The sequence below is a fragment of the Benincasa hispida genome, chromosome 12, assembly GCF_027475165.1.
Source record: "Benincasa hispida cultivar pf3 chromosome 12, pf3_genome.v1.1, whole genome shotgun sequence".
Lineage (NCBI taxonomy): Eukaryota > Viridiplantae > Streptophyta > Magnoliopsida > Cucurbitales > Cucurbitaceae > Benincasa > Benincasa hispida.
The window spans coordinates 56,535,455-56,558,947 of record NC_143489.1 but is presented as its reverse complement, the minus strand read 5'-3'; the positions used below and the strand labels follow the sequence as shown (position 1 = coordinate 56,558,947).

General features: G+C 31.3%; 1 protein-coding gene and 1 non-coding gene across 11 annotated transcripts; both read right to left on the bottom strand.

Annotated features, from left to right (window-relative positions):
• Positions 1-13,677: 13,677 nt before the first annotated feature.
• Positions 13,678-13,751, bottom strand: TRNAR-UCU (transfer RNA arginine (anticodon UCU)). Its single transcript has one exon. It is a non-coding gene; the product is annotated as a tRNA-Arg (tRNA).
• Positions 13,752-15,640: 1,889 nt separating this feature from the next.
• CRY2 (cryptochrome 2) lies at positions 15,641-21,741 on the bottom strand. Of its 10 annotated transcripts, none has more exons than XM_039018508.2 (7): positions 21,581-21,741; positions 21,074-21,414; positions 19,961-20,391; positions 18,713-18,934; positions 17,699-18,405; positions 16,105-16,757; positions 15,641-15,866 (listed from the first exon to the last, which is right to left on the bottom strand). In XM_039018508.2, the coding sequence occupies exons 3-6, from the start codon at positions 20,298-20,300 to the stop codon at positions 16,122-16,124; spliced, it is 1,905 nt and encodes a 634-aa protein (XP_038874436.1). In that variant the 5' UTR covers positions 20,301-20,391; positions 21,074-21,414; positions 21,581-21,741; the 3' UTR covers positions 15,641-15,866; positions 16,105-16,121. The 10 variants fall into 10 exon arrangements, with proteins under 10 accessions (XP_038874436.1, XP_090164617.1, XP_090164616.1 ...); XM_090308491.1 differs by lacking the exon at positions 21,581-21,741 and adding an exon at positions 19,244-19,289 and having other exon boundaries at positions 21,074-21,128; XM_090308490.1 differs by lacking the exon at positions 21,581-21,741 and adding an exon at positions 19,244-19,289 and having other exon boundaries at positions 20,952-21,086.
• Between the last annotated feature and the right edge of the window lie 1,752 nt (positions 21,742-23,493).

The following is a 23,493-nucleotide window of genomic DNA, read 5'->3' as shown; positions in this document are numbered from 1 at the left end:
AATTTAAGGAAATTCCACCAGAACATCGATGTGAGGAAGAGGAAAATCTTCTTTTGGGCTTGCCTTAGGCATCTTTGGACTCACGGAACCTGCTTTCAAATTGAGGGAAAAACCGTTCTCGAAGAAGCGTGACCATCCAGTTGAATCTTGTTACCCTCCCGTGTGGTTATGGGGGCGGACCTACTTTCTACCTTGACTTGACAGATTCATCCAATTGAACCCACACTAAAAGGAGGACCACAAGCTTGGGGCTCCACGAAACATGTCTAAATAACTATTGTTATGACAATGGGTGTGTCACGGGCTCGAAATTTTGAATAACTGTTGGCCACTTGCAAGTATTGCAAGTTGCAGGAAATTTCTTTGACTTGGGGAAGATGACACTCTCTTCAATGACAGGCAACATGTTAGTAGTCAAAGTCAAAATGTGCTATTAATTTGATTATTTCCTTTAATATATTATATTGTGATTTAACGAAAGAAAGTTATAAACATGCTAGTTTTATTGTTCAACATGTAGCGAAGATGATGTACATAGTCGATGTTTTCCCCCAATATATAGTCTTTGAAGTTTAAAGTAAATGCAAATTGAATTATCCATTCCATTTTTTTTTTTTTTTTTTATAATTCTACTTCATTGATAAATATATATAACTCAACGTTTCTCATGAAGTTTAGATATTTTAAATTAATAATATCCTATATCTTTTTATATTGTATTGAAAAACATCTTATATAAATACCATAAGGCTGGTGATTCATTAATATTTAGAATGAGAATACTTGAAATAGAAAAGTTAGTTTAAGTCCCATTGCATAACGATTTGGTTTTTGAATTTTTGTTTTCGAAAATTAAGCCTATATATCGATACTATTTCTACTTTCAATTTTCTTTATTTGTTATCTAGTTTTTACCAATTATTTAAAAAAGTAGCTTTTAAAAATTTATTTTTGTTTTTAGAATTTAGTTAAGAATTCAACTATTATATTTAATAAATATGCAAATTATGATAAGAAATTGAGAGGAAATATGCTTAATTTTTAAAAACCACAAACAAAAAACGAAATGGTTACCGAATGGTGTGAGTAGAAGTCTATTGTTAATCTCTTTTTAGAGTTGTGAAATTATTTTTCTACAATGAAGATCTCAGGAAGATTATTAGAGTAAAAAAAGTGATGATTATTTTATTAATACCTGCTCCCAAAATAAAATTGCCGTTCAATATATCTCAAATTGAACTCGATCAACAATTTTGTATTGACAAATAATTCTCAAACACCCTGAAAATTAAAAGGAAAAACAGCAAATGATGAAGAATACCATCATATTCCTTCAAATTTATATTATATAACAAGTAACAACTTTACTTTTCTTTCAGGTTAAATATTCAAACCTTTGCCCTCTATTTATTTATTTTAGGAAAAAAAAAACATATGGCCCTACCCACATGAGAAGACATGTACTTAGATTGCGCCAATAATAAAAAAACATATTACATAAAAGTAAACTTCCAATAATCATCCATCTTAAGCTTGAGAGAGTAGACACCAACACCTTTGAATCACTGCAACTTTTGGCATTCATCAGTTGGAAGAAGGTGGTTTCGGTCTGCGTACCCGCCGTGGCGGTGGTGGCGGCGGCAAGTTGATTTTTGGGAGTTTGGGAGGTTTTTTGGGAAATAAATTCTTCAACCAGGATGGGATTTTTTTCAAAGATCCCCCGACCGCCGATGAGAGGGTGGCGGAGGGAGTGAGTTTGTGGTGGGTCTCCGGCAGGTAATAAGGTCGACCAACTACTTGGGTGCTAAGAAGAATCACTCCAAGAACAAGAATAACCAAATATTTTTGACACATTTTTGTGGCTGATCTTCCTCTTTTTTTTTCCTGGATTTGTTTCACTTGCTTGTTGAGATGCTCAAACTTAAGGTGCCTTTTTATAGCAAAATTTTGCATTATTTTTGCAATTGACTACATATTAAGGTTATGTCTGCGAAGAAACCTTTTGGTCCTCCAATCATAATATAGTCAATGATTTCTTTTTTAATATTATTTTATTTTCATCCATTAATTCATGGTGAGTTGTAATTTTATTTAATTGAATTTTCAACTTCAATATCACAATGAGAAATTAACTCATCTTTCCATTTTTTTTTTAGACTTTCTATCTCTAAACTTTAATGGAAATAGTTATTTAATTAGTATGTAAAAAATAGTTTATATACTTTCAATTTCATAACAACAATTTAGCAACGAAATTTTAATATGTATTAATTTAGTGCTTTCGTTTGGTTTAAAATTTGTTTAATTTAGTTCTATGAAATTTCTCACACATAAAGTCAACAATTTGTTGGTTAGGGACTAAAAGTGTTGAGATTGGTTAGGGACTAAAAGTATTGAGATTAAGTCATTAGGTAAGAGAAAAATAATACTAAAATTTAATTAGATCTTTCACAAGAGGGATGAAACTGTTACAACTTCACACCTACATATATGAACCTAAATTGTTATAAACTAACAAGATCAATAGTTGTTATAAATTTGAAAGCAACAAAGTTATTATAAATTATGAAAGTTTTTATAGACTCAATTACTATCTTCATAAAAGTTTAATGATTGTTAAAAGTGATTTTAGGTCTAAATGCTTGTAAAAAGTATCTTGTTTGTTTCAATTAGCAAAACGTTTACCTAAACTAAATGTTAAATTATAAATTTGGTTCCTATAGTTTAGAGAAAGTTATAATTTAGTCTATAATCTTAAAAGTTAGAATTTAATCTTTATGATTTGATAAATCTTAATAAATAATAGTTCCTATGATTTGATAAAATATTGGATTCTTTGGACAAATGAGCAAAACATAATAGACATTTTAAAAAATGACCACTAAACTTTTTCTTTTAATCACATGCAAATAATAAACAACTAATCCCTCGAATGAAGGAATGTTAGATGATTTATTTTAGTGAACCAACTTTTAAAAAAAAATCCTAAAAACAAACAAAAAAAAAGAAAAAAATGTTATTAACAACAAATTAAAAAAATATTACACCTAATATAAAATCCATGGATATTGTAAAATTTTCAAAAATTATGTCATATATCTAATTTGGTAGGTAAGAAGAATAAAATCTAATTTGGGATTATCCATTATATATCATATACCCACTCACTCTACTTCTTTATTAATGAGTAAACCCTCTATGCTTTATTAATAATCTATTTTTCATAATTATAAGGAAGGTATTTGTGTTTTGTCTTATACTCCCAATTCCTTTACTTCATATCCATAGTATTCCATTGTGTGTATCTTATACTAAAAATGCTAGAATTTTCTTACCCGTTTTGCCACACAAATACCTTGTACTAAAACTAACTAAAATTTTTATCACCTTTTAGCAACACAAAATACCTAAGATAATTTAAATCTTAGTCTTGTAACAACTAAAAACAATCTCGTACTAGCTAAAAATAAAACTAAAGTGAGACATCTAAATATGCACCTTGTACTATGGTATGCAAATACCTTGTATTAAAAATAACTAAAATCTTCAACAATTGAACAATACAAAATACCGTAAACTTGAAAAAATCTAAACTTTGTCAGTATAGTTGCATTTAAGATTTATATTAGAAGATGCATCATATGGAACCTAGCCCTAAACCCTTTGAATTATACATCATCTTAGCTTTGATCGATGGATTATATGTGGTAGTGATTAAACAAATATCTAAGTTTAGATGTTAGAGTACACCATTACATACCTTAAAAAAAATCCAACATTTAATGGTAGAAGCTTACTCCCATATTGATTGCAATCCAAATCACGACCCTCCCACCATTAACTATTAGTGGTGGAAGCTTCTTTTTGTTACAAAAAAAAAAAAAAAACGACATTGTATTTTTACTAAAATTTTAAACCATCTCTATTAATTAAAAACAAAATCCCAACTAAATCTCCCTTGAATGAGCTAAAAAAATTGTTGTGGATTTTGCTAAATTTGTGGGGATATACCCAACATAATTGTTCGGAGCTTGGAATTTGGAAGGATAGAGTTGGAACTTTATCTAGGAAGATAGTGCCCTCCATACCAAAATTTGGTCATAAATTAAAAAAGGACCATTATTTCAATTGAATGTCTCATTTCGACTATTAAATACAATTTCTCTAAAATCTTTGTACATAGTCCCAATTATTTATAAGGATCTTATTAAACGATTAAATTCTAACTTTCTCTCCGTTATAATAACAACCAAATTTGTCTGCACAATGGAAAATTTTCATATTAAAATTTGGATAAAAAGAAATGAGACAAAAAAACAAAAGAGTCAAAGGATTGTTTTTTTAAAAGTAAAAATTCTAAAATGGGCGTTTTAAAAGTAACAGACTAAAATAAACAAAAATTAAAATGCAATAATCAAAATAGATGTCTAAAACGAACTAAGCCACGTTTATGCATAATCAAAATTTCAGCAATTGTTGATCACATTCATGTGCCGATGAACGTGGGCGTTAATCGCAAAGGAAATATAATTTCTTTGAGCAAGTTTATGTGGGCAGTCTCCATTGAAGCTGTTTATATTAACAGTACGAGTAATGGAATGGATATTGCTATGATTAATATAATGCCCTAGAAATATAATAAAAATATTACCAAACTTTCAAACGTTTGTGGTTTCAAACTTTCCGACGTTCAATTATTTTGGACATTCAAGCGATTCATTATTCAAATAGTCCTTTGTTCGTTGTTTGTTTAATATTTGGTATATTTAGTATCTGAGTTTTTGATTATCTATTTAATCCTTTCTTTCTTTCCCTTTAATGTTATCTTGCTCTATGGGTAAGATACCGTATCGGTTTCTTTATTTTACTTGGATTTGATCTTTTTGGGAATGATTAGTCAGTTGTAATGACTTGTCATAAAATCAACCTTTTGCTTTTGTCCCACATTGAAAGATTTACTCAAGTGTTTAATTCCTCAAGATTTGAAAACGTTTTTCTTTAATTATTTAATTTAGATCTGAAACGTATTTCATATTTAATTTAGATCTGAAAATGTTGTTTGTTCTTCATTCAGATCTAAAAAGTATTTTGTATTTCATTTAGATCTGAAAATGTTTTATGTGTTTAGTTCATATTAGGAAAAAGTTTCCGTTTGGATTCTCATAAATGATTGTCCGAGTTCTTTAAAAGGTCATTAGTTTAGACGACTACTAGTTTTTTTTTTTTAGTAATGTCTTTCTCTCTATTTTCATTCTTCTATTTTGAGCAGAGTTCCATTTGATTCCAATCCTTCTTGGACGAATGCATGTCTAAGAAGGGTGTTGTGTTAACCGTGGGGAGAAATTGCCAAAAAATGATTTGGCGTAGTAGTTGCTCTATTAACACTCCGTTTTACAGATTTCATATACCGATATCGATATTTGAACGATACATGTATTAATAATGTAATTTGTACATATATAGAAATTTATATACAGACATCAATTTTAAATGCCACTTAAACCATATGAACGATAATTGAATGATATGGATGATGTGTGAAGGAAAAATCTGAAAAGTCCTCAAAGGTTCACACAAAAAGAAGAACCGATTCAACACAATAATAAATGCATGGTAATCCAATTGATCATCCTCTCATTTTTGCAATCAGATTTATGAATCGAAATTACAATTTTCATTGTAGGACCTGACGTTCATTACGATTATAGAATGTTGATAAAAATAAAAAATGTAACTAATTGAATCACAATTTTTATATTATCATTGATTGATTATATTTTATAGATGATTAAAAATCTAACTTTAACATTGAAAAATTAAAAATCAAAATAATATTAAAACCTCAAATTTTAATAGAAGAAATAGATGTTGAACATATATTGTATACACTGTCGGCAAGAAAATTTATAAACAAAATCAACTTGCTCCACCACCGTAACTCTTTTTCCCCTCTATTTCTACTTATCTTTTCTTTTACAAAGGTAAATTACAAATCACTTTTAATCTTCCCAAAATCAACCACAAACACATTTTTAAGAAGATGGATTAAATTCTCATTTTAGTTTTTAGTTTTTATTAAAAAAATAAAAGACAAACTTCTTTCATAACTGATTTATTTCCTTTATTTAAAAAAAAAAAATAGAGAGATGAAGACATGCTAGAAAGAAATATGATGTGTGAGACATGTAAATAAAAAGATAGAGACATACACAAATGTTTTAGAAATAAAAGTAAAAGCATGACAAATTTAGAAACATGAAATAAAATATATTTAGAGAGTGATATTTGGTTAAATTATACAAATATTAGTAGGAGAAAAAAAAAAAAAAAAAAGAGACTGAGTGAATGCGAAAAATTTAGAGAAAATGTTAAATAAAGAGGCCTTTTTTAGTAAAATAATTATGGGATAGGAGATCGGATACCTCCTATCTCTAAAATGAAAGATTGTGTCAATTAACGCTAAGTTAAGCTCATTTTGACCAACTAAGCTAATTTTAAAAAGAGAAGTCAAGAGTACTATATGATATGTTAGATGAATAAATAACAAATGTGACAAAATCAACATTTGAGTTAAAATATTTTTATGCAAAAAGTTATGATTTATTTATTAAAAGAGAGAAAGATTGAGAAAAAAAAATTTAGAAATAAATAAGATAGAGAAAAAGAATAGTTAAGAGAGAAAATATATATTTAGTTTTGATTTAGAAATTAGAGTGGTATTTTAGATAAGATAAGAACAATGAAAATTTGATATAGATGGACCCGTTTGGATTAACTTAAGAAAAAAATGTTTCAAAAAAATCATTTTTATTTAAACATTTTTTATCAAAATTATTTAAAGTATACTTCAAAATCTATTTTAAGTGGTTGCCAAATACTCTAGTATGTTCTAAAATGAATTATTTTTTAAATTAAACACTTGAAAATATATTCCAAATACATCTATAATCTTTTGATTCATTTGAATATTTGATTAATTTGAATTGAAATATGGGTTTTAAATTATAAGATTTATTTATGTGATTACCAAAAAGAAAATAGTAATAATAATGAAACTATAACTCCAAAGGAGATAAAAGGGAAAGAATCCTCCCAATATACGCACACAGATTTCTGTTAATAAAATAATTTTCCATTGTTTTCATTTTAAATACTTAATTATTATATCGCAATAATGCAATAAAATGAATCGAAACATATCTATATTAATTGAAGGAAAATTTTTATAAATCGAAAAAATATCAAACTATTTATAGAAATAATATAAAAAAAATATTGATAGATATTCATAGATTTTTATGAATTTCTTTGCGTAAATCATTTTTTTTTTTTAAATTTTAAAAAGGTCCTTAATTGATATAATATATCAAAGGACAATCAAATTGACAACCAAGTTGGACTGCTCACATGTTTTGTCTTCTAAATGCACGACAATTTTATTGTATCTTTTTCCAATCTTCACACTTGCAAGCGGGCAACTGACTGTTTTAGTTTCGACCCACTATCAAAAGAATATATCTTCAATTAGCAAAGAAAATCATAGGAAACTTCTTATATCATTATATAGGGCGGCTATATCTTTGCAAGAAAAACTCGATGGCGGCTATAACATCAATTGAACCATGTGCGGGCAATATCACCTACTTGCATGTTAATCTAAGAGAAATTACTTTCCTCGTTCCCTATTCGATCAAGTCCCCAAAATTATTCAAATTATAAATTGTCATGTGATAAATTTTTCTTATTTTTCTATAATTTTTTTCTTTTTACATGATTAAAGTGAGATGTACAAAAATAAGTGCATCTCGAGATGTATCTAAGTGATGCTGCTAATTAGATGATTTTTCTTTTTTTTTTTTAAAAAAAAATAGAGAACATTTGAGGATTAGGGGTGCACATGAATATCTCAACTATGTTGACATATTTATAACACCCTTATCATACTCCCAAAAAAGCATTCATTCATATTAAAAAAGTATAAGAATGTTCGTGTGAGATACAAAGAGCTGGAAAGGAACTTAACAACGCAAAACCATCGGAAACGGTAAAAGAGGCTAGAGAAAAACCTTTCAATTCAAAGAAATTGATCAGGCTGCATAATTACAAAAAAAGAGCAACTTTAATACACCAAATTACAGCAAGAGCAATGATTTCATCCCATAAAGTTGATAAGGTTACACCACATTAGCTTTTGTTTAGTGTTTTCTGTAGTGTGCGTAAGGGCATGGACGAGGCTGCTCACAGAAGAAAGTGCAGACACAGAGGAATAGTTTCTAAGGTTGGACCAAATAGAAAAAGCATATGGGTAGTGAATAAATAGATGATTAATATCTTCATAATGAACCATGCAAAGAACACACCAATTAGGATTATGGTGTAACGAGTGGAAACGAGACTGACATTTATCTATCGTTTTAGGCTCCTACACAGCAGATAAAAATGTATGAAGAATTTGTATTTTCTAGTTAAATATAAGAACTAGAAGACCCGACATTCAACAGTGCTGGTGAATTTTCAAGTTGGGTTTCATGCAATTTCACAAAAAATAAACCATTAGAAGCAAGGGTCCAAATGACTGCATCATTATTGTTGGTATCCACAGGCAAACTCTAATTACTAGTGATGGAATCCCACAAATCAACTTCTCGATCAAGCACTTGTCTTCTAGTTTAGAGGTTCTGTGCATCCATGCTAGGGTCCTAAGCCTCCCAAACAATGAGGAGGGGATTCTTTGATAGTGAAAAAAGAAAAAAACGAGAAACAACCTATATATGTAAAGCTTAGTCCAATTATGATACCAAAATAAGACATTGTGACCAATCTTCACCTCCCATCTAATGTTATAGAGAAAAATATCTTGTAAATTGGAAATATGATGTCTAGGAGCTTTAGAACTTTTGTAGCTGCAAGATGGGATAGAGTCGGGGGATTCATAATGATATTTAGCATTTATAAGGCTTTTACAGAGGCTATCGACCTCAATTAGATATCTCCATAGCCATTTATCAAATAATGCAGTATTAGAGATCTTCACTTTATCGATACCAAGGCATCTTTTCTTTTTACTTAGAGTGATATAGTCCCATCGAACAAGGTGTGATCAACTAGCTTTGTCAGTTCCTTCCCACATAAAATTTATCATGAATTTCTCAATATATTTGCAAGTAGAGATCGGAGCTTTGAACATGAATAAATAGTATGTGGGAAGATTACTAAGGATTGTTAGAAAAAAAACGTGGAGAACAAATATGAAAAATGAGAGATATATTTTCCATTCAACTAAGCATGCCTTTATATAGGCTTACAAACATAACCATAGGAATGCCAATGGTTTAAAGCTATAAATGTCATCAAATGCTCATAACTCACAACTCTTATAACTCAAAAATCACTATTGGTTACAAAAAAACTAAAAGTCACAAAACCCAAAAGTCACACTAAATACCACAAATAAAGTTTAATAATGACAAACTTTTCAACACCCCCTTAAACTTGATTTGTTACACCAAGTAAACTCCTCATTTTGATAAAAGTCTTTAACTTGAGGGGCTTTGTGAAAATGTCTGCCGCTTGGTCTTGTGACTTGATATATTTGAGTTCCACTTCTTTCTTCATAATGCAATCCCGAATGTAGTGAAATCGAGTATCAATGTGCTTACTCCTCCCATGAAATACCGAATTTTTGGCTAAGGCAATGGTCAATTTATTGTCAACAAAAATCTCCATTGGACCTTCTATTTGAAACTTCAACTCCTTCACTAAGTTTCTTAGCCAAATTGCATGACATACACATGAAGTCAGACGCCTTAGGCCATGGGCGCTAGGCTATATGGTTCAAAGATTCAAAATTATTTTATAAATAACAAAAGGTAAATTCGATTAATGTTTTGAGACCTTTTTTTTATTTTTTAAAAATAATTGAAGGGTTGTCTTTATTTCTTTAAGACATTTTCCAGTGAAGAAAAACATATATTAAATATTTCAATCTTCTAAAACTATGAATTTTACATTTTTTGTGCCTTTTTTTTTCTTCCAACAAATACATTCCGGAGATTAAATTAAATACCAAATTTAGACAAATATTTGTATTAATTCCGTAAAAGAATACATTCTTTGTCTCTAAGGCTAGACTTAGTTTTTTGGTTTCTAAGTTTTCAAACTCTATATTTTGTCTCGATCCATAATAATCTTTTAGGGATCGTTTGGTTGAAGATTTTTCTCGATGAAAATTGACATACGTCCAAAACTCATATTTGTTTCAAAGTTTTAACATTTTACTTAGAAATAAATTATTCACAGACAAGATATCCTCTTTCCCACATATAAGGTTTTTATTTTCTTTTCAAAATTGTGGATTTTTTTTCCCATCTTTTTATTTTTTTTATTTTATATATAATTTCATTTTGAATATAATTAATTAATATTAATTTAATAAAATTAATATAAATATTTATTTAATAAATCAACAATAATCTATTAAAATTTTACTTTTAACTTATTTTACAATAAAAATTTATTAAGTAAATACAATTACTTATTTGCATAAATTATTAATTACTAGTCAACAATATCTTAAATATAGTAAATTAGTAAGTAAGGATCACCCAAATTTTTAGTTAATACAAAATAATATAAATTTTCAAAATATTTTGAAGTGAATTGTGAAAATGAAAGTTTTGGATAGTAAAAGAAAAAATTCATATCGACTTATTTTAGAGTAAAATAGTGTAAAAATTTAATGAAAAAAGTTAGAATGATGTTATAAATAAATGTAAGATCTTTTTCTAATTTTTTTTAAATTTAATTTCTATATAAATGAAAGTTTCATATTGAAAATAAAGTTGAAAATGGGTAAAACTTAGAAATTAGGTAAAGTAACACATGAAATTTTATCTTTCATCCAAGTGACATTGGTATATAAAATTATATAATCGTATTAATAAGAATTATAAAATTGAAAATTTTGAACGAGCTAATGTAACTAATTAAAAAAAAATCAAAATATATTACGCCTAAGGGACGGCCGACAGGAGCGGACGAGCAGCTGGGCGCGCGGCTGAGATGCACGGTGTTGGCGTGCGACTGAGCTTCGACGGCGTGAACGCTAACCTACAGGCGAACGAAGCTGGGCGTGTGGCGAGTGACGGCGCGAACCGGCAGACGGCGACCGAGTCTCGGCGGCAGCCGAACAGCGTCTGGCGGCTGGAGTTAGAGAAGTGGCGGCTGGAGAAACCCACGAAGGAGAAGAAGGTTGCAGAGGGTTTGAACGCACGCAAAAGGAGAATATATTTAACTCTTTTGCTCTTCTTCTTTTTTTTTTTTAATCCCATATAATTCTTTCTAAATCCTAATTGGATTTCTAATTTTATATATATATATATATATATATTCCATTTTCCTTTTAACTTCCAAATTAAATTAAATCCAAACTCCAATTAAACCCCATCTAAATTCCTCAATTTTTTTCGTTTTAAAAATCAAAATCCAAATCTTTATCATGCTAAATTTTCATTTGAACTATCTTATCAAGACAATTCAATTTTATCCTAAAAATTCCAAAAATACACCCAAAATTAAAAGATAATATCAAGATAATTACCTTAAATGTATATAAAAAGGACATTATAATATTATAGTTTAAAATATTATTAACAAAAAAAATTTGCGATGAACTACTAGATATTAAAAAACAATCTTGAAGCATGAAAATGCAAGCATGCTTAAAATATTTTAAAGAAATCAAAACACGACAATAATCCAAGATAAAATGAAACATTTGGCTATTTCTATATTCAAACACTACCAAATGAAGAAAAACAAGGGCTAATTGTATAAATATAATTCAAACCAAAAATAATAGAATATGCAAGGATAAAATAATTGCATATATAGATCAAAAAATGGTAAAAGACTAAAAAACTCATGCATAGCCACCATTTTGTTCGCTTCTTCCCGATTTTCTCAAATTTAAAACTATCACTGATAGTAGTTATCAGTTATAACCACTTATAGCGGTTATCAGCTGCTATCGCTGATAGCTTCTATCAATTGCTATCGATGATAGTTGCTATCAGTGATAACTTTCAATTTGAGAAAAATTAATACAATTTTGAAATATTAGCTTTTAATTTGCTATCAATTATCAGTAGCTATCATTGATTCACTTTCATCAATTGGAATCAACGTTGAAATATTACTACTTAAAAGCTATCAATGGCTATCAATGATAGATTTATAAATAGTGATCAACTTTGAAAGAAGACCAACAATTTTGATTACCATAGTAGTTATCACTAATAATCTTTTATCATGGCTATCACTGATAGCAACTATCAGTCGTTATCATTGATAGACTTTCGTCAATTAGAATCAACCTTGAAATATTAACACTTAATGCTATCAATGATAGACTTCTATAACTGGTTATCACCTTTGAAAAAAACTCTATATATAGATATCACCTAAGTTTTATCACTGATATCACTCACTCATATTGCAGTTATCAGTGATAGCTTCTTTCACTGATAATATCATTGATAAGATGCTATCAATGATCTCACTGATATCATGCTATCACCGATAATGTGCTATTGGGTAACTTATCATTGATAACATGCTATTAATATTAGCTTCTATCACTGGTAACATGCTATCATTAGTAGCTTCTATCAATCATAGTCACTGAACACCTTTTTGTCCCTTTCTTGTTCTCCCAAACACTTATAAGTCCCTTTTCTTTTCGATGATAGCTTTTACCACGGATAAACATGCTATCAGTGATAACTTCTAGACATTCCACTTATATTTTAGTTCAAGATTCAACTTTATTAATTAAATTCACTAAGTTGGCTATCAATGATAGATTTCTAAAAGTGGCTATTAACTATGAAAATATAATCAAAGATTAAGCTATCAATAATAGAAAATATTAGTGGTTATGATCGATAGACTTTCATTTGTTATTTCTATTTATTATTTGTTATTATAATCAAACTTGATAATTGGCTTGTTAGTGTTAAGTCACTTATGAATTGAGTACTTTCAAGTCCTGGGTACGGAACTCAACCTCAAAATTCTTGTGAAAAAAAGGGGAAGAAAAAAAATCAAATAAAGGAAAGGAAAATTTTAAAAATAAATTAAATAGAAAAAAGGAAGAAGAAATCGGACAAATAAAAGAAAAACTAAAAAAAAAAAAAAGGGAAGAAGCAAAAAATAGGAGAAAGAAAAGAAAAGATTAAAAAAAAGTGTACAACGAGATAAGACAAGGGAAGACGAAATTGGAAATTAAATAAAAATTCAAAGATTGACTAGTCAACTCATTGATATTTACAAATATTTGAAAGATGTAATATATTTTTAGATTTTTTATCTTATTTTATTATGTATTACAAATATCCAAAAAAACCAACTCCCTTAAAATGGCTACAAAAATCGTTTGTAGAGCCAAAGAACAGAAACAACCATATTGATGGGATGACAAGAGATCAAAGGAGAGAATATGGGACAATGAAACTGATGGGGATGACAAAACTGAATAGATTTAGATCTAAGAAAATGATGTAAATGGTAGAACCTTAAAAACAATATAATCTAATAAGCCTTATAAAAACACTAAAAATAAATCTCTACATTTATTTATTTATAATTATTTCTTTTCTTGTGTAAAGAAAGTAAAAAAGACACCAGTGGGATTCGAACCCACAATCGCCTGATTAGAAGTCAGACGCCTTATCCATTAGGCCATGGGCGCTCAGTTAATGTGTTTTGACAATGTTTGAAAACAATTAATAAATTTACAATTCGATTAATTTTTTCAGACCTCTATTTATTTATTTATTTTTATGGAAAACTAGTCTTTAAGACGTTTTTCAGTGAAGTAAACATATGAATTTTACATTTCTTGTGCTTTTTTTTTCTTCCAACAAAAACAGTCTGGAGATTAAATACCAAATTTAGAAAAATATTTTTATTAATTTATCATCAAAACTAATAAGGATTATTTATTAAATATAATAGAAATAAGAAAAAGAATACATCCTTTGTCTCTAAGGTTCGACTTTGCTGCTCTTTTGTTTATGGAACCGGCTGTTTTTTTTTTTTTTTTTTTTTTTCTTTTTCCCGATTAAGGAGGACTTGAATTTAGGTTAAATTAATTTTATTCCTTACCGTTTCAAAATAGTAACAATTTAGGCCTTCAACATTAGTTTGTTGCAAATTAGTTCCTTATTTTTGAATTTCTAACAAGTGGACATTTAGTTAAATCAAAATTGTACTGAGGGAGATATAACCAAAACAAAATTGCAAAGTGATCACGCACCATAATGTTCGCTTTGCACCATAATGTTAGCGATTGTACACCATGATGTAAACAATCACGTACCATGATGTCAGCAATAGCATATCATGATATCAGCAATCACACACTTTTTTTATGTATATGATAATTTTGTTTTTGTTATATCTTCGTCGATACAATTTCATTTTAGATAAATGACCACTTGTTTTTATACATTTTTTCGTATTTTTTCCAATTATGCTTATAAATTAAGCAAAATGTTGAAGCATCTTTACTTTTTAATGATATTGAATTTTTCTTTCTTTCTTTTCTTTTTTTTTTTTTTTTTTTTATTTTGAAAGGTAAAAACAAAAGAGACATAGGAAATAGAATGGTATTTCACAGGTAAAAAAGATCAATAACAGATAAGTGTTTAGCAAAAAGTCGGCCATAGAAAAGTTTTTACTTTTTAGGTTATTTTGTACAATTTTCAACAATTTGGTCCTTTACTTTTAAATTTACAACTTAATCCCTGTGGTAAGAATTTCCTTGAAATTAAATGTTGATTTTTATTTTATGAAAATTTGGGTTACTGATCTACGTATGAAAGGAATTTTTTTAATCTTAACAATAATTATCACAAAGGAAAATAAATAATTACAAATTTTAAAGCATAGGAACTAAGTTTAACTTGTTTTAATCTTTTTTATTTTATAATTATTTTTACCTCATTTGATAATTATTTGATTTTTTGTTTTAAATTTTTAAAAATTAAACTTATAAGCATCTTTTCTATTTCTGAATTTCTTGCGTTGTTATCTACTTTTTTGTTTTTACCCATGTTATAAAAAACCAAATCAAGTTTTAAAAATTTAAATTTTTTTTTTTTTTTTAAAATTAGCTAAGAATTCATTTTTTTTTTAAAAAAAAAAAACTTAAGAATGTTGTATAAACACATTGTAACAAATTGAGAAATAAACTTAAAGGCTGGTTAAGGAGGAGGTTAATTCACAAGAAGAGACAGAATTAAGGAGGCTGGACCTCTAATTTCAGTAAGTAATTCACAAAAATATCTGATGTACACAAGCAATTTTTTCCCTAGCCCACAGTGAAATCTATACATACATTAGCACCCCTCATGCAATGCAACGAATCTAATCCAAGCAATCACCAAGAGAATTTTGAATGTACAAATTCTACAAATTCCATTCCAAATCTTCAAGCTCATGTGTCTTCCTAGCAACTATATGTTTTTGAAATATATCTCATTCCTTGGACTAAAATCTGCTCCTAAAGTAACTGACACATTTTTTTAATGTGATATATGCTTCAACAACATGACATGGTCTAGAAATTCAAGAGGACTTGAAGAAATTACAATGGCTAATTGCAAATATTTGGACAAAGTTGCAAAAAAAAGTTTTGTACACTTTTATGCATTTCGAGTATATTTGTTTATGTACAAATAGATGGAAGAAGGCATCTAAACTCGGTACCTTAGATATCGAAAAGTGTACTAAACATCGGTACGTGCACAAGCCAAAAGTTATTGAGGTAGATCTATTGTGACACCATTATCTTTCTGTAGCTCCTGCATAAATTTGATTGAAAATACGCGGTCAGATCAAGTTAGAAAAGTCGAAATCCAAGAGTAAAATCAGGTATCAGAATCCAGAATAAGAGCACAAGATATAATCCAAGAAGAGTTTTGTATTCTCACAACATCAACATGCGGCGAACTCATTGGTTCTTGTCGCACTTTAAAACATATTTTGATTGGCATTCAATTATTAGCTTCTGTAAAATTACTGAAGTAATTGAAAACTCACTATCGTTAATTGAACTCTCATCTATCAGTATTTTCTTCAGATGATTGTGGCAGCTCTTTTGATGAGGAACAAAACTGTGGAACAGAAAAGGAAGTTCGGCTGGTGGATGGTTTCTTAGATGATGAAGATTCAGCAGTAGAGCATAAATCTTCGTCTGATTTCGAGGTCCCAGCTTCACTTTGTATGTTGTTGCGAATATTATACTGAAATTCTCCTTTCTCTTCCATGGCTTTAGACCGTTTCCTACTCAATGGATTATTATTAACCTTTGAGTTTTGAATTGTGGGTACCTTCTGATCATTAGAAGAATTAGTAGCACAGGTAGTTTTTGCCGCTGCAGCAGCATTTGTAGTACCTACGGATTGAACCCTATCTGCATTATCCATAACAACTTCATTTGTACCATTTGAGTTTGCCCCAGCAGCTGCTTCAATTTCTCGCATTTTGATTATGGCTTCTGTCAATCGATTAGCTGCCAAATCTAACTCAACTATCGGTGTCGGATAGTTCAAACCTAACTCAACTCCTGAAGCATGTAGGACAGTCTGAGGTGCATCCCAAGGGTGATGAATCCACTCAGTCGGCATTCGTGCCAGCTCAGGCAGCCAATGCCTAATATATTCTCCATCAGGATCAAATTTAGAGCCTTGAATCTAAATTCAAGAAAGTAGAATTAGCATGATGAGATAAAGAAGTAGAGACCATAATGTCATCTGATTAAATGGTTGTCAAGGTGACTTTGGTCATCCTTAAACGGAAATACACCAACTACAGTCAACATCTAAACTTCTTAATTTTTGGTACGAGGCATCATAATCAAGTTTTTTCTGAAGTTGCTGAATATGCCAGTTGATAATCTTCCTATTCCTTTTAATTATGAATAAAAAACTGAGCTATAAGATGTACAGGAGTATGCGGAAACAAAGAACAACAATATGACTCTACTAATGACTCTACTAGCAGCCTAATCAAACAGTTCAACAAACTCCTACCAACTTCACTATTAAACAACTTTGGGAATTTTTTCTCCTAAACTTGAGATAAATGACTAGCTAGCATGAGAATGGCAAATGTACCATGTCATTTAGTTATCACAACGAAATATAATAGCAATAAAGATGAGGTCATTCTCTGGAATACTGAAACAAAGTTGTACGCAATAACAAATGGTGTGTGCTCTCATGTGGCGTGTGAAGCAATATATTAAGTACTGAAAATTAGATATGTTATTTTAGATGTTGCTAAAAGTCAGATAAATGTATTTGTAGGTTACTAGAGTCACTATGACTTTTAAAATTCTCTTTTTGGGTCCTATGGTTTTTGGTATCACTGGATAAAGTATGTGGAGAAGAAAAGCTATTGAGACGAGAAATATTGTAAACCAAGTTTGCATATTAGGAGGGATTTCAAACATATATCCTCTATTTTTCTTTATTAAGCATATACCACAGGCTTCCAACATCAACTGCAGTTCAACAACGGCATAGCTGACAATTAGAATTTAATCTTGAAGACATTTAAGTTCATAAAACATTTGAACTGTGTTGTCTACTATTAGTGCTTTTAAACATTAAGCAACTAAACATAAACATACCTGTGGATCGTCCAATCTCTCAAGCTCATGGCCATCAGGCAAGCTCCCAGAAATATATTGCCAACCGAGGATATCACTTTCTAAATCTGCATCTAAAAGAGTGTCCCAAAAATACTTCATTCCCCATTTCCAGGGAAGAAGCAGAACTTTAACTGCAAAGCAAGAAACAATCACTCTTATTCTGTTGTGTATCCATCCAGTTGCCCAAAGTTCTCTCATTCCTGCATCAACCAATGGGTAACCAGTTCGACCCTGCCTCCAAGCTTTAAAGTTATCCTGGCTGTCATGCCAAGGGAAGAACTTCAGACTGCTCAGCAATGATCTTTCGTAGGTGAATGGAAAGTTGAAACATATATAACGGGAATACTCTCTAAGCCCTATAGCCCTGAGAAACAGATTAGTGCTTTGTTCCCCCAAGGCATTTCCTTCTCTTGCCCACAATATCTGTTTCATTCTCACTTTTTGGAAAACCTTACAAACGCTTACTTCCCCATAATGTAGGTATGGGGACAGTAGAGACGTCGAGCTACCACCAAGATGTTGCCTATTTATTGCATATTCTAGCAGATGATTTTCAACAAATTCAACCAGAGCCTTATCACCGTTGCTCCAGCCTGGAGACCAAGCTCTTGCTAGTAATGCATTGCTAGATTTCTCTGATTCATTTTCAAGACCTAGTTCCTCAATGGAACAACATCCCACCATTCCTGTCAAGATTAAAACAGGATAGAAGCTCTTAAGACAACGCTCTACACAGTTAAAATAATTCCATAGTAAGCTTCTTTGCAGTTGCAGAACAGATATTTCAAAACCCAAGCATAGAGAAAAACAACATTACTATTCTGTTAATTCTAATTTTGTTAGAGTAGCAATGCAGCTTCTCACTTCTTACTATCTATCTTCCAAAAGTATCAGAAATACCAATTTTAGAAGTATTAGAGAGTGTATCTATTACTACTTACTATCTATCTTCCAAAAGTAACAGCTACTACATGTACGTAGTGAGAAATGTACCTGCAGCCTGCTGTAGTTTCCATGGAGGGAGAGTTGAAATCAATTCCTTTTGCAAAAGAAGGCATTTATCCCAATATTCCTTGAAGGTCGTAAAAGCATTCCCATTTTCATCATATACATCCCATGGCTCATATAAAAGATCTGCGTTGTAGCTCTGCACAGAAATTCCCAGTTCAACTAGTTTTTCTTTAATATTGTGGTCTCGGACGAGTGAAATGGGATCTGAGATAAAAGGTTAAGTTAACAATTAGTAGAATGATCTTGATATACCCCTAATTTGACACAGGCACTGTCCTAAACTCAGAGGCAATGAGAATTCCTTTAAAACTATTTATTTGGCTCTACGTCAAGGAGAATAAGTTAAAGCTATCTATAATACTAGGTCCCTTTCCAAAATGTGATTGCATTAATCTGCTCTTGTCATGGAGGAATTTATAAAATGAGATAATTAAGTTCTTACAAGGGTTCCTTTCCACCAGTTAAGCGAAGGTAATTAAATATTACGATTTGAGTATTTTTTACAATATCTACCTTGAATTGATGGTGATTTATATTGTGTCCAACATTGATGGCATCCCTACAAAACAAAGTATCAGCTTTACATTTTTTGGTTTGATGTGGGAAAAAAAATCACAAACTGGTGTGGTTATATTTAACATAATGTCCTCTTTCTTCTTCTTTTAATTTGTATCATCCAAAATTTCTAAGAGTATCTATGAATTTCTTCCGTCCTGTTACTTTAAATGCATGTGATTCCCAATTAACATTTTCCTGACTAATTTCCATGCTCAAACGTGTTCTTGAGAAGCCAACTGCTGACTTTATGACAAACTTATTGTTAGGTAATATGACTATTTTGAGAAATCTCTTTCCTCCATTTTATCCCCCACTTCCAACTGGTTAGTAATGAAGTTATCTATGCACACCAAGTTTGGTAAGGTTTGCCCCTAGAAATTTACAAGACTTCTTTGTCGTGAAAAAGCAAATATTTTGTTCGCCCACATAAAGTAACGTGCACAGGAAATCCCAAAGTAGTACGATGTCCCACTACAAAACTACAATTCAATCAGCTGCAACACTTATCTACGAAAAAGAACATTGAGAATACATTACAACGTAATGACAATTCCACTGCACCGAATTCCTAAGGGCACAATGCAATCATTAAAGTGCATCAGCATAGTCATATTTGACAAGACCATCAAAATCTCATGCAAAAGAATGAAACTAGAAAGGAAACAAACGTACCATAGAGACAATTAAATGCTACTTTTGTTGCCCCAATAGCATTGATACACTCCAGAAGAGAAAAAATAGTACTCTGAGTTTTCATTAGCACTAGGTCAGCACCAAGGGATTTCAATGTTTGTTTTAAATAGGCAAGGGATTGCTTCAACCACCACCTTGATACCCGACCAGGATAGAATTGTCCCTCCTCTTTAGGACACCATATATACACAGGATATACAAAACCATCCCTAGCAGCAGCAGCTAAAGCAGGGTTGTCCTCAATCCTGAGGTCTCTCCGAAACCATACTATGGTCTTGTTGCAACCCATATTTGGGGATTCAGAGCTTCCAGGATCCATGTCAGTGAATAAAAATGTTAAAGCCTTCTCAACACTTCAGAAATCGAAATCTATGTGAGGAACCACAATGATTCCATGGTCCCCCCAATTGCTGTCAATCAAATTCATAACAATCGATCAGAGATTACTCAAGTTACATATCACAAATCAGAAGCACCACAAAAGAAGCAGGCAATTCTACATGTGTTTTTAGCAAAATCGGTTAGAAAGTACTCTTCACAGAATGATATAGAAATTACAATCAAAGAAAAATATAAACTACAAAACTCCAGTAGATAAATAAACAGTAAACAGTCTGGCAACAGAAAAGACTGCCATCACTACCCCAGATGATCAAGTTGACCAGTCCCAACGCCGTTTCAACAGCTTAAAACCAATCATCAGCATAATTCACAATCACAATAGAAAGAGAGACAGAAGGGGGGAAATGCACAAGAACTATTGAAGTATGATCGGAGCAGCTTCAAGAGTATTACAGAAGATCTGAGACAAATTTATGAGTCTTCACAACAACCGTCATAAAAGAATACAATTCACTGAAACCAGGAAATATCAACAAGAAATCAATCAAAAAACTGAACTCTATCGAAGGTTCTAGCAAGATTATAACTTTTTCAGTAAGATATCAGAAACCCACTTAGCCCTACCTACCAGAAAACAAGAAAAATGGGCTGAAATTTCAAAGTCCTCATTTTACTTGAGGCAGAAAAATAATCAATAATTGAAGATAAACAAGAACGGGAAACAGATAAATGATCTCCAAAAACACTCACTTTGGATCTATTCGCCTAATTCTTGATAAACAGGGAGGGTGAGGGTAATTAATTGAATCACTAAATGTCTTTCACGTGAGTTACTTGAAGGATCCAATTGGCTGAAAGCTCACATGGTCGCTGACAATGACGGTGTTAGGAAGCACTTCTTGTCGCCGTATTGATTGTGAGCCCACTGGCAAAGAGATAAGGCTTGCCTCAACATGTGCACTCCACTTGAGTCCAAAATGAACTTACACCAATAGTCCTTCGGTAAACCCACGCTGTTTGAATCTTTGCATTTCTGTTACCTTTTTCGGAAAGATTTGGCAGCTCCTTCGCATTTGAGCATTTCCAAATTTCTACAGTTCATGCAAATTGAAATGGGAATATTGAATAACATAACAAACAGTAGAAACCTTGCAGATTTCGAGCAAGAGAGTCTAGTTTTCCCAAAAACAAATTGATAATTGAATCGGAAGTCGAGACTACAGTTGGAAAAGTTAATGAACAGTCAATTACTCAAACCTGTTTGAAATTTTGGAAGTGCTCTACACAAATTTCTTCATTCAATCAAATTAGATATCATTGAGATAGACAATTAATCAACCAATTGGCAATTCCCACGTGCAGATGAACAAGGGTGGGGTGTGGTGGTGTCGGATGATTAACTTTAAAGACTCTGATACAAAGCTGAAACAAGAGTGGGACATTAAAAATATCATAAATCTAATTCAAACTTCTCCCTTCGGTTCATGCAAGTCCCTTATTACCCTTCGTCGTATTTTAACAACACCATATCTTTCTTTCCCTAATCGCCAATTACTCACTTCAAACTATATACTGATTCAGCTCGAACTCAATGACGTACAAATAAGATTTACATGCAAATTACACTAGTTTATAACACTTCATTCACGATTTAAACTTGGAGTTTTTCGAAACAAGTTCAAATCATACCTGCCATTAGACCGCGGTGATTTCACCACGTAATAGTAGCCATAGATTCTACTGGAGCAAAAGTTTCTCCAAACTCATACAGAAGAAAGAACTTCATCCTCACCCAAGATTGAGGTTAAATAGATCGAAGAAATTTCGATTCCAATATGAATAAGGTCGACCATACTCCAATTATAAAATCAATCCCTTCCAAAATCATAACAATTTCAGTAGAATTGGCGCTAAGAAGAGAGGGTAATAGTCTTCGATTACGTTGCAGCAATGGCCCCTACAGATGAAATTCTTCTTTCCTTGCAAGCAGAATGAAGATTAGAATTAAGTTATAGAACTCCATCAGTAGACGGAGATGAACAATTACACACACCATCTTTGTCATTTGGATTCAAGCTTCCATGAGTATTTTTTTCTTGTTTTGGGATGACCAAAATTTTACATTGACTCTGATTTTGAAACCAACCAATTTTAAGCTAGAGATGTCTATGGTGCAAGGTATAACGGTCATGTATGTCCAATGCATGTTGCTTCTGGCCGCATGTACAATCCATTTTTTTTATCATGCTTTCATGTTATGTATTTCATTAGTCAAGTTAGTTTGTTTTCCTTCTACTTTTTGTTGTAACTGACCACTCGCCCTTTTGCATATATAAGGATAGCAGATGACTTTTTGCTCAGAATGTACTATATGAGATAGTTGTCCTATCTTCACATCAGTGAGTTGTATGCTATAAAGCGTTGTTCATCCTTTCATTGCTTTCTAGTTGTACGACTAATTTTCATTGCTCAATCATGCTTTCAAACACTTGCGAAAACCTTTTTCTCTAAACCCATTTTCTAAAACTTTTTTCAAGAATGGGGGTGGAGGTTGTGAGAAACGTCCATTGTGTTATCGACTATTCGAATTTGGATTGGCTAACTTGTTCAAGAGCGAGAACAAGTGTCGTACAATCGCTTTGATACCCTTACGAGAGTGTGATTGTGACAGTTGGTATCAGAGCTAAGTTGGCTCGGGAAGCTCAGAAGTTGTGATCGTGTTTGCTACAAAACAGTTGGACAAATCTCATGTTGACCGACTGGTCGAGATAGAAGAGCAACTGCTCTATCTAAGAGAAGTCCCTGATCATGTTTGGTTTCTAGAAAGTCGGTTAGAAGAAATCTCTGACAAGGACGATGAAATGGATGCGGTAGTTGGCCACTTAGACAGAATGCCAGTAAAAGAGTTTATGACAATGGTTGATACCCTAGAAGCGAAAGCTAATAGACTTGGTAACTCCAAGCTTGGGGATAGCTCGATAGGTTTTGTTGCCCATATGGAAGAGTATGTCGAAGAATTAGACAGTTTGCAGAAAGCGATAATTCAGATGGTAAACAGTTTATTGAAAGACTTTAGAGCCACCCTCAATGTTGTTAAGATAGAGATTGTGGACGTCAGTGCAAGACTAAATCTCACCATGAGAGCGATGGAAAACCAAACCCCAATTGGG

What these genes read in the sequence shown, in the direction of transcription:
- CRY2 (XM_039018508.2), bottom strand. Translation starts at nt 20,300, where the DNA reads ATGGATCCTGGAAGCTCTGAATCCCCAAATATGGGTTGCAACAAGACC. An exon ending in AGCATTTAATTGTCTCTATG is followed by an intron (nt 18,935 to 19,960) that starts GTACGTTTGTTT and finishes CTTTTATCTCAG; the next exon opens with ATCCCATTTCACTCGTCCGA. An exon ending in AGAGATTGGACGATCCACAG is followed by an intron (nt 16,758 to 17,698) that starts GTATGTTTATGT and finishes TCTTGAATTTAG; the next exon opens with ATTCAAGGCTCTAAATTTGA.